The sequence below is a fragment of the Melanaphis sacchari genome, unplaced genomic scaffold, assembly GCF_002803265.2.
Source record: "Melanaphis sacchari strain LSU unplaced genomic scaffold, SCAv2.0 Contig405_pilon_pilon, whole genome shotgun sequence".
In the NCBI taxonomy this organism is placed as follows: Eukaryota; Metazoa; Arthropoda; class Insecta; order Hemiptera; family Aphididae; genus Melanaphis; species Melanaphis sacchari.
In genome coordinates, this window is record NW_020271259.1 from 16,866 (window position 1) to 32,292 (window position 15,427).

General features: G+C 26.4%; 1 protein-coding gene across 1 annotated transcript in view; it reads left to right on the plus strand.

The window, feature by feature from the left end:
- Positions 1-4,843: 4,843 nt before the first annotated feature.
- The window catches only part of LOC112597281 (small conductance calcium-activated potassium channel protein), a 33,257-nt gene continuing 22,673 nt past the window's right edge, over positions 4,844-15,427 (plus strand). The window contains exons 1-3 of the mRNA XM_025343250.1: positions 4,844-4,888; positions 4,970-5,065; positions 12,458-12,879. Coding sequence (XP_025199035.1) covers positions 4,844-4,888; positions 4,970-5,065; positions 12,458-12,879 — 563 coding nt within the window. The remainder of the gene's footprint in view (positions 4,889-4,969; positions 5,066-12,457; positions 12,880-15,427) is intronic.

A 15,427-nucleotide genomic window follows, 5' to 3' on the forward strand; every position in this document is an offset into this window, starting at 1 on the left:
TAATTTAATATGAAAATTAAATATTCCATTCAACTTGTATCAAATTTTTAAGTCTATATACGCATTATATGTATCACGAACACAATAAAATCAATAATTGTAAAAACAAAGAATAAACAATAAAGTTGTTCAATTTTTACTTTTCTTAGCATATAATTTAAAAAGATAATATGTATGATTTTTTTATGAGTTTAAACAACAACTTTTTTTGTTATTGTTATTTTGGTTTTATAATTCTATTATTATAAGAACAATAATATAAGTTTATTCATTAATAATGTTTATATTGTAGTATATATTATATTCATATACATGTATGACAATAAGTTTTAACAAAATCAATTTTATTCAAAATAAATATAACAAATTTTTAACAATACCATGATAATATATATAGTAATATAATATTATTTTATTAATATTACAATATTATGATAATTAATAGATAACATAAAATTTATAGTTTGCATATTATTAAACCGGCTATTTCAATATTTTTATTTTTAAAAATATATCAATAAATAAATATGTCAATCTTCCTAACTATATTAATTTGTAATAAAAATTTCTTGTTATTATTCATGTCGTAAAATAAATAAACATTTTAAAACCTTTATTATATTATATTATGTTAAGTTAAATGGTTTATTCAATAATTTCTATAATTAACTTAAATTGAGATCATATAACAAATTAATTAAATGGATTATGAATTATTTGAAATGAAGAAAATTTTTAAAACTCGGTATTTCTTAATATTACTTTAAATCAAACAAATAAATCACTATTTTATTTTATAAAATCTTCATTATTGCGAAAACATTGAACACTTGCAAATCCATCCGACCTTGCATATAGATTCACATATATACACACAAAGTAGCTATTATTTTTAACATAATCACTTTATATTAAAATAAAAGATACTATACTTGTAAATAAAATATATATACAGCTCAAGGTAATTTTGATGCAAAAATATAGTCGTGACCTACTCAAGTTTACCTACATAATATACCAGGTAGTCCGTCTCTTTTTTTTTTTTAATTTAGTTAAAATGAATTTTTCAGGTGACATTGATTTCTTTTATATTTGCTATATAATCTAGTTTTTAAACTTGCCTTAATTGAAATACACTGTAAAATAAACAAAATAACATAGAAGCTTTTTATATAAATTTCATGAATATCGTAGCCATTTTCAAAATTAACAAAATCAAGATCGTTGTCTATATGAGCTGTGCAAATGCCAATAATCGAGTTGGATTAGTGTGTGGTAAAAAAAAAAAAAACTTGATAAAATCTTTTAATTCGCCATTGAATTGACTTTTTTTTATGCCTAAATAATATATAGGTCCACGCGCGCAAGCACATTTCATACAAATAACAAAACATTTAATGTGGCTTGTGTACAATATAAAAGCCGAGTGTGTAATGTTTGGAGTCTGTTCCATTTTTTCTATGCGCATATTATAATAGGGCTTATGTTTTTATTTTTGCTGACTGAGATTACGCCTATATTCACTGTATACCTCCCGGAGTCGTTTAAATGGGTTTATGTGTGGGGTAAAAATAAATGCACTGCACAACTTTATAATATGACAGTCATTAAACGAAAGAAAACACGAAGCGTGGAGGAAAAAAAGATTATTCGGTCAGAGACCCGGGTTAGTTTTATTGCACACCGATCTCACCTAATCCAAGAAGAAATCTGAAAATAAAAATAGTTGAGGAAGAAATGTGTACCTACGTACATATAATAATATACAGAACGTGCAGGTATAGACGGACCTGCAGTTTCACGCATAAAACCTTGGCTTTAGCACTTCGGATAATGTTTTATGAACACCGAGAACTGAGTTCTCTTCAACCAATGTCAACGATATATATTTCGCACCGGTAATAATGTGTACCTATATAAATGGTACTTTTTTTTTATATATTAACATATTCACAGTTACATTTCTTCGTTTTTGGAGCTCAAAAAACCTACGTAACGATCGCGACAGATGTTCCTCGATCGCTCAACTATATAGTTATATAATATATATTTTGTGTCCAAAGTCAATCCCTCGATGTGTGTTGACTGGTTATTTGTTTTCACGTAATAATATATACGTGCAATAGCCGGTAGGTTATTATTTTCGTTCATAAAAAATAAATATAAACATCTAAATTAACATATTCACGTGGAACCTATTTACATGAATCGTAAATACTAAGCCTCGATATACTGTTTTTTAAAACCATTAAAAATGTTAATCAAATATAATATTATAAATATAAAATATTTTTCGTTTTAAATTTTGCTTAATATTGCAATTAATTGATGCTGTTTCAAAAGTGCTATAAAATGAAGATTCGTAAGTTATTTAAAATATTTTGTATAAAATCAGTTCAATAAGTATATCGCACAATGAAATAAATTGAGTGACCAATATAATAGTGAATATTCCACAAAAATTATATATATATATATATATATATGATAATAAAAAAAATGGCATTATAATTGTTATTTATACGTTTTAAATATACAAATTATGTATATAAGTTATAATTTTCGTAACCATAATAATTGAAAAGGTTAAAATAACTATGTTTTAATATTATAAAGATTAGATAATCATTTTTTATTTAATAACTTATAAATTTAAAAAAATATTTAAGTTTTTCTGAAAAAATTAATGCAACGTTAAATCAGTTAGTTAAAATATAAAATATCTATTATCTTATTAAAGAAATAAACTTTGAGTAATTTAAATGGTAAATTAAAAATAAGGAAACATATTTATTTTACTTTAGCTGAGGAAAATTAAATAGCTCTGAGAACAATATCAGTGCGGAAAGTATAGAGTGAAATACTCAATATTACGTAGTTAATCGTAATGGAAGAACGATTTTTGAAAATGACTTAATATGAAGCTTGAACTATTGCAATTTAAATGGCAAGCTTCATAAAAGATAGTTTATAAATTACTTTAAATAACTTGTATAAATTCGAAAATAAGTATTACATTTAGATATACAGATTTTTTGCAATTAAACAAAAAAAAAAAAAAATGCTCATTGATTGTTATAACTAATTTTTGTAGCTATAGAATTTAATTAATCAGAAACTTTAGACCACACATTGTTTATGTTGAAAACTATTCATGGAACTCAAAGGTCAAAAGAAAATTTACTAAAGATATACTTAAAGACGTAGATTGTTACAATGTTCAAGTACTTTGTAAAAATGGTAGTTATATAATTTACTTATTTTAATTTTTAGTAAGGGCAAGTCATGTTTTTATAACAATGAAGTGATTATGAATCTTAAACTAAATAGTTTTAAAAAATAAAGACTACCTGTAATAAACTATACTGCTTTATTTAATTATACCATTATGTGATTTACGTAAATAGTTCGAAAAATAACTAAAAATGCATACTTTTTCTATATCGTTTAACTATTGAAAATGATTCTTTTAAAAACTTTATGAAACATATTGTTATGTTATAGACACAATTTGACAGTATACAGATATCAATTTTGTTTTAAAGTTCATAAGGCAGTCTAAACTTTCAGTTAACTCAATAACGTTTGTCCGTCTACATTTTTTTCCTGTCTTTCTCGATTTGGACAATTTCAACATTCTCGTTCACCGATAAGTTATATTGGTTGAAAACTTTGATAATGGACCTACTTAGAAACATCATAGTATCTTTAGAAAATAATTTTCATTTATGTGTTTGAGAAATAAAAAAATTCTTGGGATCTATCCAAAATAAGTACACAAAAAAAAAAAAAAAAAAACAAATCGATTCTATCATGGTCACACAAGTATCTTATATATATATACATTTTATGTATACCCATGTGTGTATAATATATATATATATAAGATATATTTCCTCTCTTCCTTCCGTCTTTTTCCCTTCTCCCGGTTACTTCGACCTCCGGAAGAAAAATGATGGATGACAAAGTTGTCTTTGTTCCCCTCCACTCAAAAAACCCACTGCCATTTCCAGAGCAACAACGATGATACACGCGAATTAATACGTCCACTGACGATCATAACTCATTGTTTGACCGAGATGACAAGACCGAGATATATGAAAAAACATGCATCCCAGATATGGCAACAAATTATACGATGAATCATAAACATTGTGAACTGACAACATGTATGATCTATGTAAACATCAAATACCAGTGTTAGAAAACAACTTAATCAGTTAAAAAATAATTTTTGGATAGCATCAATATAACATCAATATCAGTATATTATTAAACAAATCAATATTTTGTTTCTGAGAATTTAATTCATTATCTAGAACATAGGATAGTTTTAACAATAGCTTAAAATAAAAAATAATGATAATGTAACACAAAATATTTTTATATAACAACATTATATACTTATAACTATATCATATTATGTAGATAAATTTATAAATCTAATTCTAAATAATTTAGAACTTTTATCAAAAAATAATATGGATATCAAGTAAGGGCCATGCCAAGATACCATATTTTTATTAAGTTATTTATTCAATGATTTTGTAACAAGTTCAAAAATGTAAGAGCTTTTAGGTACTAATTAAACATAATCGTCAACAATGATGTTCTATCTTTGAAAGAGTAATATATAAAATACAAAAATCAAATATATTGCAAACTTGAATTAATTAATAATAAATATAAAACTGATACGGTATGTACTTTATGGGCGGTAATTGTTTGTTTTAATATCTTAATCACTTCGGATATAGCATAAAATAATAAAACGTATTCAGAGTATATAAAAAAAAAAAATAAGTATGAAAATCACACATCCTTTGGTGATCTATAAAGCAAAATGTATGGCAAAAACGTACTAGAAAATGTAGAAATATTCATACACGTACATCTCACATCAACCAAATGTGATTTATAAAAAACCATATTTGACAAAAACTTATTTCCGTCGTGCTTTCTGTTGCAGACATCATTCTATTCTACTTCACTGAAAACGCTCATATCCGTATCCACCATCATTCTGCTGGGATTGATCATGGCCTACCACGCGCTCGAAGTACAGGTAAGTTTAAAAATCTTTGTATATTATGCGCTATAAAAAATTGTGCAAACGACCTTCAAAGTTTCAACAAAAGAAAAAAAATAATATACGTCACTCTAACTAACATTCAAAATACAATATCGAGTAACCGGAAACACTGAAAAGAAATCTTTTCAAAAACTTTACTTGAAAACTTACTTTACACAATGTAACCATCGATGTTAGGTGTAAATGTTATTTCAGTAGTTTCATTTGCTCCAAGAACTCGATCAGAGGTTTCTTCTAAGCTTAGGATGTTCCATTATTATTCATTTTAAAAATAACAAAATCAACAAAAGAAAAGTTTTCACTAACTTTAAGTCATGTAGGTATCGTAAAATAATAACTATTATATGGTTCACTCAAAACTATTACACGACTTAAATATATTTATTTTTTATTATTTACATTTACACTTGTAAAAGCTTATAGTAATAAATCTCATTTAAATCAGCACGCATAAAAAAAAATATAAGTTGTATTTGTCTTAATTCAACTCACGTGCAAATAACTCAATTATCTTCATGATTAAAAATATAAATAAAATGAAATAACTTATGTATATTGCAATAATATTTTAAGTTTTAGCCTGATTTAAAAACTAGGTATTAAATGATTTCTAAACATTAATTATACTAAATATTTATTTAAAATTGAGCATATTTTTTTTTAAATTATGATACCTACTTGAGTGTGTAACTTATATTTTAATATAACCATTTCAAATCAATGTTGATAACATTTTAACATTTTGTAATTAAAATTTTAATGTATATAATTTTATACTTATAAAACTAATCAAATCATTAATTTTAAATGAATTCGTATGATAAACATCCAAAACTGAACTTCAAAAACTTTATGGACAAAAAATTCGTAAATTAATTTTATTATCATAAGCACTGCCTAAATAAAAATTAAATAATAATATATATTATATATATATAATTATTATTGTATATAAGTATATAATATAATAATGAACCGTAAGTCTTACATTCATTCTTTTAAAATCAATAACTTTTTTGCGCCACTCAAAACCTAAAATATTTCATTTAATACTATCTAAATTATTTCATCTTCTCAATTGATAACATATTATAATTACATAATATGACCTCTTTTTAAAGTAAATTAAATTACAGAAGGATTGTATTCTACATTAATTTTATTTGGCTTAATTTTTAGTATCGAAAATTTGTTACCCCCGGATACATGTAAATTATTGGACGGTATTAGTTTAAAGAACGAAAAATAACAAATCTTCTTGCTGGTAAACAAGAAGCAAAGAAATATCGGTAGACCCTGAAAATTTATTTGAGACATTTCTTCTAAAACATAAAAACCACATTATCTGATAAGTCACTTTTACTTAACAAAGCTATTTTTGGTTGACACTGTGAGTGAGTTGGTTATTAGTCACAAGGGTCGTATTTAACAGTCATCTCTCGTTTCTAGTTGTTATTTTAAAAATATCAAATTAAAAGACATTCATATTGTCTTATATGTTATTATTTAAATATTATTATAATTTGGGTTATCATTCCCAAATTTTGGTGCATACTGCAATTTTAAATATACATCAAATAAAAAAAATATTTTAAATTAGCTATTCAAACGTAATCATTGTGGAGATTTGTGTTGTTAAACAGATAAAAACTCACCATTAGACAATCATCTATAATTTTGAGCTTATTTTTTTTCTGAACCTAATTTATTTAATTTTATATAATTTCATAACTAAAGTATGAATAGATGAAAGAATTTCAAATGCGGAATAATACCTTTATACAGCTCAGTATAAAGAGAAACAGTCTCGTTTGTAAAGTAGAATTATGTAAAACTAATTCAAAAAAACCCACACGCTGACTCTTCTTGTTTCGTATATTTGTATTACTTTATCTTCTTCTTATAAATTATAATGATCCCAAAAATATATATTTATATTATATATTGTAATTTTAATATTCATTCGCCTATAATAATATTCGTAGTTTGTACACATGAATCTGTAAAAAGCAAAATACTAACACTTTACATCACACTTGGAACTTTGCGATATATTTCAAAACAAATTATAATACGTTAAGTGAATAATTTTAATAATAATGTACGCAAATTAATAATCTGACACATTGAGTTCATTTCAATTTAAATTATAAAAGAACTGAATTATTTTGAATTTATAAGTATCGTTTATAAATCGTTCATTCTCGTATAAAATGTTTAAAAAATAAGCAGTTATATGCCTTTTTATGTAAGTGTAGTATATACCTAATATAATAATAGAAATTTTAAAATATTATTTTATTTCATTTCAGGATAACATAAAAACGAACAATACTAAAATTTAATTGCGTTAATATTTACGTAGGTAATATAAATGAACATTATCAAGTTAAGATGTCTAATATAATGGATTTCCAAGAAAAGTCGATTTTTTATTTCTTGAAAATTTTTTATCATCTATTCTATTTCAACTTTAATTGCTGAAGATACAAGTAAGATCTTTATGATCTCATGAAACTAAACCAGCAATAAATGGATAACGTAATCTATATAATAATTTATTTTTCTTTGCTTGACTTAAATTTTCTGTACCAGACATGCAAAAATCATTTTTAAATTATATATTGTATTTTTTTACTGTATTTAAAGTTAAGGCTTTTTTCAAACAATTATTATTATTGGGAAAATTAGTTAGATTTTACTCATTTAAAGAACAAAACTAAATAATTTTTAAACAAATAAGATTTGAGCACAACATTAATTGGTTTATCTATTATTTTTTTTTTTTTTTTACACATGATATATAAATGTAATAAAAATATAATACTAATATTATTAACAAACAATATTAATTTGAGTATACTATTCATATAAAAGGTCAAAAAAAGCACGGAAATAAAAAACAATTCTGTGACGTTAATATTTTTTTTTCTTACAAGGTTTATGGTTTAATGATCAAATGATATGGAAATTAAAACGAGGGTAGGTACTATAGTTTTCTAAAAGACGGCACTATGGAATTTACTTTGAGTCTTGACATTCCTTTGCAGCAATTATTGATGGTGAACCTGACCAAACCGGATGACGTAGAAATATAATATATACGTATAACTGGAATAGTTCTAACCGCTATTTCCCGGAATAAAAATATGGTCCCTATGGAAATTATCCGTTAGTAAGACCTGTGAATATTAACAAGAGTCTCAGTTAAGACAGCAACAAGTAATCACCCTCCCGAAATTACACGCAAATATTACTCAAGAAATATTATAGCTTTAGCTCATTTATACAAACACACACACGTGCACACATAATTGAGTATAAAGCTATTTTATTTCCACCCTAAATTTGTTTAACATAATACACAATACTGCGTGCCAACACTGTATAATACAAATTTAGATTATTTCTCGCAACGATTACTATTGAATATGACACCCTAAACGGTGTTCATGATGGAGAAAGACTTTTACAAAAAAACTAAATAAAATTTTCAAAACGAAAAATATATTATGACCCTTGCATTAAGTCCCGTTTGACACTTTTTACACAAAAATATTGTAACGTTCTCGTAGTGGGGAAGAAGTCAGGGGAGATTACGATATTAATTGTGCGATAAAGAATTTCTATTCCTAAAAGATAAATTGTCCATAGCTGTGAGTTTGAGCACTATTGTAAGAGATTTTTATCAATAAAAAAAACACTTTATTTTACAACTTTAAAATGTTTTATGATATATTTTGATTTGTAATTCACTACAAATATTATGTTTATATTATATTGTAAGATGGTTGTATGGAGGTTTATTTGAGTTCGTTTTTATGTAGAATCCTGAATCATGACAAAAGAATGACTTTATATTACAATACAATTATTTAAACGGAGTCGAAAATATTTGTAAGAATATATTTTATTTTGATCTATTATTTAGAGTATAATTTATGTAAATTAAAATGTAAAAAACGTTATTCTAGCAGAAATATTATCTACATTAAATTTGAATTAATAAAGCTATTTTATTAATTACTTTTATGAAATAGCTTAAATAAAATAATTAATTTTATTTATATATTATAAAAATATTTCAAGAAATATAAATATATAATAAGCCCTAATAAACAAGCTCATGGTAGTGGGGAATAACAAATCTAATTTAATAATAAAAAGCATATTTCTTAAATAATTAATAACATATAATATTATATTATTGTACACTTTGAAATTCAAATATATATCAAAAAAAAAAATCAACTACATTGTTTTACATTTTATTTAATTTTAATTTTTTTTTTTTTAAACACAGACCTCTCAACTATGAACATTGTTTTGTAATAAAAAATATTATAATATATGTATATAATAAAACTACTAATTTGCATAACTACAGTCCAACTACTCAATAATTACTGTATTATCTTAGTGAATACATTTTTATTGCTATATTTTAAATTCATTTTAATTATTTATTCAACTAATAAAAACAAAATATACATTATTTAATACCTTATACAGTATAATATAAAATAAATAACAATTTAAACAACTTATTCGGTCTTAAAAAATGATTTAAAAGCTAAACCAAAAATATTAACCACATATCTAATATTTTATCTACATACATATTTTTAATTTTAATTTCTTTTTGGACAAATTACGTTTATATACGTATATAAGTAAATATTATTTGCATAATAATCTTTTCGACTTTTATGTTGATGAATGAATTCCAAGATATTTACTTATAAACTAATAAAAAAATGTCTGTTTATTAATTTAAAATTGACGTTCACTATTTTTTTTTTTTTTACCATTTACTCGTTTTTACACAAACTTTATAAGTTGATTTTATATAATATTTTATTCCAAGTATCTCAATAGGTTAGCTTTATACCGAATTCAATAGAGGTTTTATGTTTTATTTTTGTAAACCTCCTAAAAAGTTCTATAAATTGATATATTGGGGAAATATCCCTCCAATGTTTGCTCTTTTATTGAAGTAACGTAAGGCGTGACGTGACTTAAGAGTAAAATGCTGTCGAATATAAACCATAAGAAAAACCAGAAAAAAAAAAAAATTAAGGTAACGCCTGAAAATTACTTAAATATTAATTAAGAGCAAACATTTTTATTTTCTAGATACATTAATAATTGTAAATACGCATGTTGTTTCAATTATATTAAGGTATAATTTTTAAATGAAATGATATGAATTTTTACGTAATACAATAAATTAATGAATCATATTTAAAATGTTTCTTGTAAGGTATACAGTATACTTTAAAAATACTTTATCGGTTTATAATGATATGCGTCTTATTTGAAACAAAAGAAATAAATAAATAAAATATATGGTTTTACCGATATCTTTTAATTTTCCCTTTAAATAAATATTATTATGAAAAGTTCATTGATTTTAAACGTTGCACCAATGTTCATACAAAATATTTTAGTTGACAGTAATTAAATATTATTCTGTTTGATCGGAGATAATAGCATAATATAATGACTATAATAAAATATCGCAGCTATAGTTTTTTTTTTTTTTTTTGCTTAACGAAGCTAATATATAATCGCACATCTTAAAATACATACACCATTTCTCAATGAACAAAAAATAAATATTCTACTATTCATTTTTCAGTTAAACTCTATTCTTTTTAAGGTCTCAAGCAAACTTTCAAATTTCAATTTCACGTCAAAATCAAGTGCTCTTGAGAAAAGTACTTAGTGCGAATGTTTGCATTTAAGGAAAAATATGATGATTATCTGAATTTCAGAGATAGAGATAAAAGTAAAGCCAGGTATTCGTTATCGCGTTTAATGATGTATTTTGATAAAATAATATCTATATTTAGTACGAGTCTTACTTGGCGATGGAACATCCGTTAATTATTGTATTTTTAAGAAAAAAACTCGATCTAGAACACTAGACATATCAAATGATAGCTATTCCGTATTTCCGTCAGGAATAATATAATTTTATTGTGGTTAAAATGAAAAAAAAAAGTTCTATGTATCATAGATAATTGTGGTCTTAATTAAACGACCTAAAACACTTCACTTTTCCGATGATTGCGATTCTGTTTACATATTTATTCGGTGAATGCATACGATTACGCGATAATTTTAACCTTTTTCGGGACGTTGCATCGGTAAATACGAATTTCGCGAAGAAAACAGAGACGCAGAGTGACGGCGGTTTTACCAATATCGATCTATTTTTCACGAATCACAAACAATAATGGTATTCTTAAAGCGCATGTGTTTATTTTTTTCTTTCCACATGATACTAAATTGTATGGGATGGGACGAACATTTATTTGCACGGGTTAAACTTGCAATAACACAACTGGCCTTTGTAAATAAACATGTGATGTTGTGGCGATAAAATAAAACAAAACAAAAACAACAGTGATAATAATCGTCGTACGTGTACTGTATTAATGAGTAACAGCCGACGCGACGTACATTTAATACCTGAAACAATACGACAACATGCTACTATGTTGTTACCATGACCACAACGACAACAAAATAATAATAATAATAATAATAATAATCTGTATTGTCGTGGAATGAAATTTATCGGCAAAACAATGTCGTACGTGGAATAAATAAATAGCTGTCGAACGGCTAAGGAAAAAAAATATTTCGTATTCGCATTCCCCTGGCAGTGCATTTCTACTGCAGCAGCATTACAGGGATGATCGGTGTGCGGTTTACGAGAATTCCATTACTTAGACCCTACCATATTGGCTGGCTTACCCTCCCCCCCCCCCCTACCACACACCGGGTCTCTACAATTTTAAATATCGAAAAATATTTATTTTTTTGTCAAATCATGTATTATTCAATTACTTAAAAATTAAAAATTGACGGGAAAATAAAGTTATTGATTGATACCGGCAGGTTTATGGCGTTATAATATTTTACCAGTCAAAAATACGGTCATAATTCATCAGACTGGGTATATCCAGTTTCAATTACCTCGTCAAAATATGTAATCGTGTTAAATTTAAAATTAACGGTTAATCCCAGTATTAAAAAAAAAAAAGTTTCCGAGTGGACTGAAATTTCCGATATTCATTGATTACAGAAATTAATATTACACGAGTAACCACTATTCTATAGATTACAAGCTATAAATATTATCCAAAGACCTGTCGAACAATTTTAAACACCCGAAAAAATAAATATCGACGTGTAATTACAAATAATTGTAGTGCGCCGCATTACACGTTTAGTCCTGATTATTAATTATCGGTATAGGTTCTCTCTCTATTGATACCCGTGCAATATAAATCCCTCCATTACCACCGTATACTGTATTATTTAGTAACCGTATTTCACATTTTACACCCACAGTTGTTCATGATTGACAATTGCGCGGACGACTGGCGGATCGCGATGACGTGGCAGCGGATTGCCATCATCACGATGGAGCTGGTGATCTGCGCGATCCACCCGATTCCTGGGGAATATTACTTCGAGTGGAAAACCAAGCTGGCCAACAAGCACGGAAAACCGGAAACCCGGTGTGTGCCCTACGACGTGCCGCTATCGCTGCCGATGTTCTTCCGGCTGTACCTCATCTGTCGGGTCATGCTGTTGCACAGCAAGCTGTTCACGGACGCTTCGTCCCGCAGCATCGGCGCCCTAAATCGGATCAACTTCAACACGAGGTTCGTGCTGAAGACGCTCATGACCATATGCCCTGGCACGGTGCTACTCGTGTTCATGGTGTCCCTGTGGATAATCGCCAGCTGGACACTCAGACAATGCGAAAGGTATAAACCAACCGACCGTAGCGTAACACCTCGCTACTGTCGGATTTCTAATATTATAATATTATTGTTATTGAATCGTATCGTCATTCATCAGCACTACAGTGGCGTTGAGTACGGGGACTCGGGGAAATGCTCATTTAACCGTCTAACATTATACGCGATTAAAAATGGCTTACTGAATTTTAAGCCGACAAAATATAATATACAAAGCTGCACCGATATGTGACTTAAATTTTTACGAATAATTATTGTTGGAAAAAAAATTGCCATTAAAATAGAGGTTAATTTAGACATATATTATATTATATTTGACAATTAGTTTTTAAAAATAGTATGGAAAAAAAATTATTTTGAACATTTCAAAAATTAAATCTTACAAACATCGATAGTGGCAGTGGTGTGTAGTACGTATATTATTATGGTCATTGTTGGAATCAAACCACATTTTTTAACGAAACTCGGCGTCACTGTAGTAATACTGTATACTGAAACCTACACAAATGTTATGTGTACAGACGATCTTCGATGATTATTTTTTTAGTCTTATCGATTGGGCATCTCCGATTCCATATTGGTACAACTTTTTACTTGCGATTGAAAAGTAATAGACGCCTTATCGATACTTGGTACAATATGTATATATATATATATATATATATTATATATTCTTAATATATATATATATATATATTATACATTCGTAATATATATGTTTATCTGCGCTATCAATCTATGACTTTTCAAACAGATTTTGTTGTAAATATATAACGACTGTTTTCTATCCATCTGATTGTGGTTATCGGAGACTATGGGAACATACTTGCAATGTTATGTTTTCGGACTGACACTCTGTCCGTTGTATGATTAATTTTAATATTATATTATACATAATAAGTACCTCGTTAAGCGTTAATTAGGGTGTATACTATTGTAATTAATACCGTTTTGCAACAGTTCAAAGTAACGTCAGGCGTGACCGGTTGTATTAATAATTGACGATCAATCTTCGAACGGTCATCTATGTGTAATATTAGTAGGAAATATGAGACATACAACATATAATTTAAACAAATGTTAAAATGATGGTTTATTTATCAATGATTAGTATAATTATAGTACGAGCGTGCCCAATATGTGGCCTACGCGTCGGATCCAATACATAGAAATATTTCGACAGGCCGGTGAAAATATAAAATTATAAATTTTTGTAGGTATTATTAATAAAAAAAAGACTAAAATTTGAAGAAAAAAAAAGTTATTTTAATAAGTTTTTGAGAATTATAAAATATCTAACACTAATTTTTAATACTTGAATATAAAAAAAAAAAAAATTTAATTTTAAAGTATTTAATAGAATTAATAAATTTACATGAAATATGTGTTTATTTTTCTTCAGCCAATTTTAAAGGTCATAAATTAGTTGAATTTAAAAATATGACGTTTATTATATTTTTTGCGTATATCAGAATAAACAAAAACAACCCATTGACACAACACAAATATAAACTTAAAATTTGGCCTACAAGTTGAAAAAAATTGGGCACACGTGATATAGTATCTAAGACAGAAAAAAAACCATAATATACACGATACAGATGTCAGATAACCCGTATGTCCAGCGTTCGCTTCGCTTCTCTCTCTCTCTCTCTCTCTCTCTCTCTCTGTCTTTCCTTAGTATGGGATAATGAAACGTTTATTTGTTGACATAAATTTTAAACCTAAAGCAGCATATTATTATACTATACAATAAACTACCGCGTTTAAAAAACGGTTCTAAGCAGAGCCTAGAGTTAAAACCACAGGTGCCGAGATTCATTTAATATTTTATTTTGAGCTGTGGGTGGCTTATTTTTTATACTTGATGTTCACTATAGAAAACTACTGTTATTAAAAAATAACCTCTTCAAAGTAACATCCAGACTTAAATTACTGATCCTTAAAGTTACTACGTAAAAATATCGTATCATTTCACTGCCCGTAAAAGTATCCACGGAAAAAGCATTATCATAAAACCAACATAAGGTACCCTACAAATCTAAAATTAAATATATTTCAATATTCGACTCCTGATATCCTTTGTTTTTAGCTATTAGAACTTTACCCTTAATAAAAAATAACGAATTCATAGTTTTTTTTGAAAATATATGTACTTAAATAATTGGTAATATACTCGGGTTATAAGTCATAATTATATAGAATATTTTTTAATTCACTATTAACTATGAATTTTAACACAATACTCAAATTTTTTAAAGTTAATTGTTTCATTCTGATGTAGCACTTAAAAGTACAATACAATTTATTTCTAATCACCATCAACTAAAGCAAATGTTTTGATTTTATTGACAAATTAAAAAAACATATAAAAACATACGTACCTACTAATAAAAACCAGATGACCTAACCTAACCTAACTGTGATCGATTCCATACTTTCTTTTATTTATTTATCTTCTTGCTCGTATTATGATATATCAACATATCGTTACTTCAAATTTTCAAATAAAAATTATAATTATGACCTAATTTATCCCTATTTAGTAAATTAT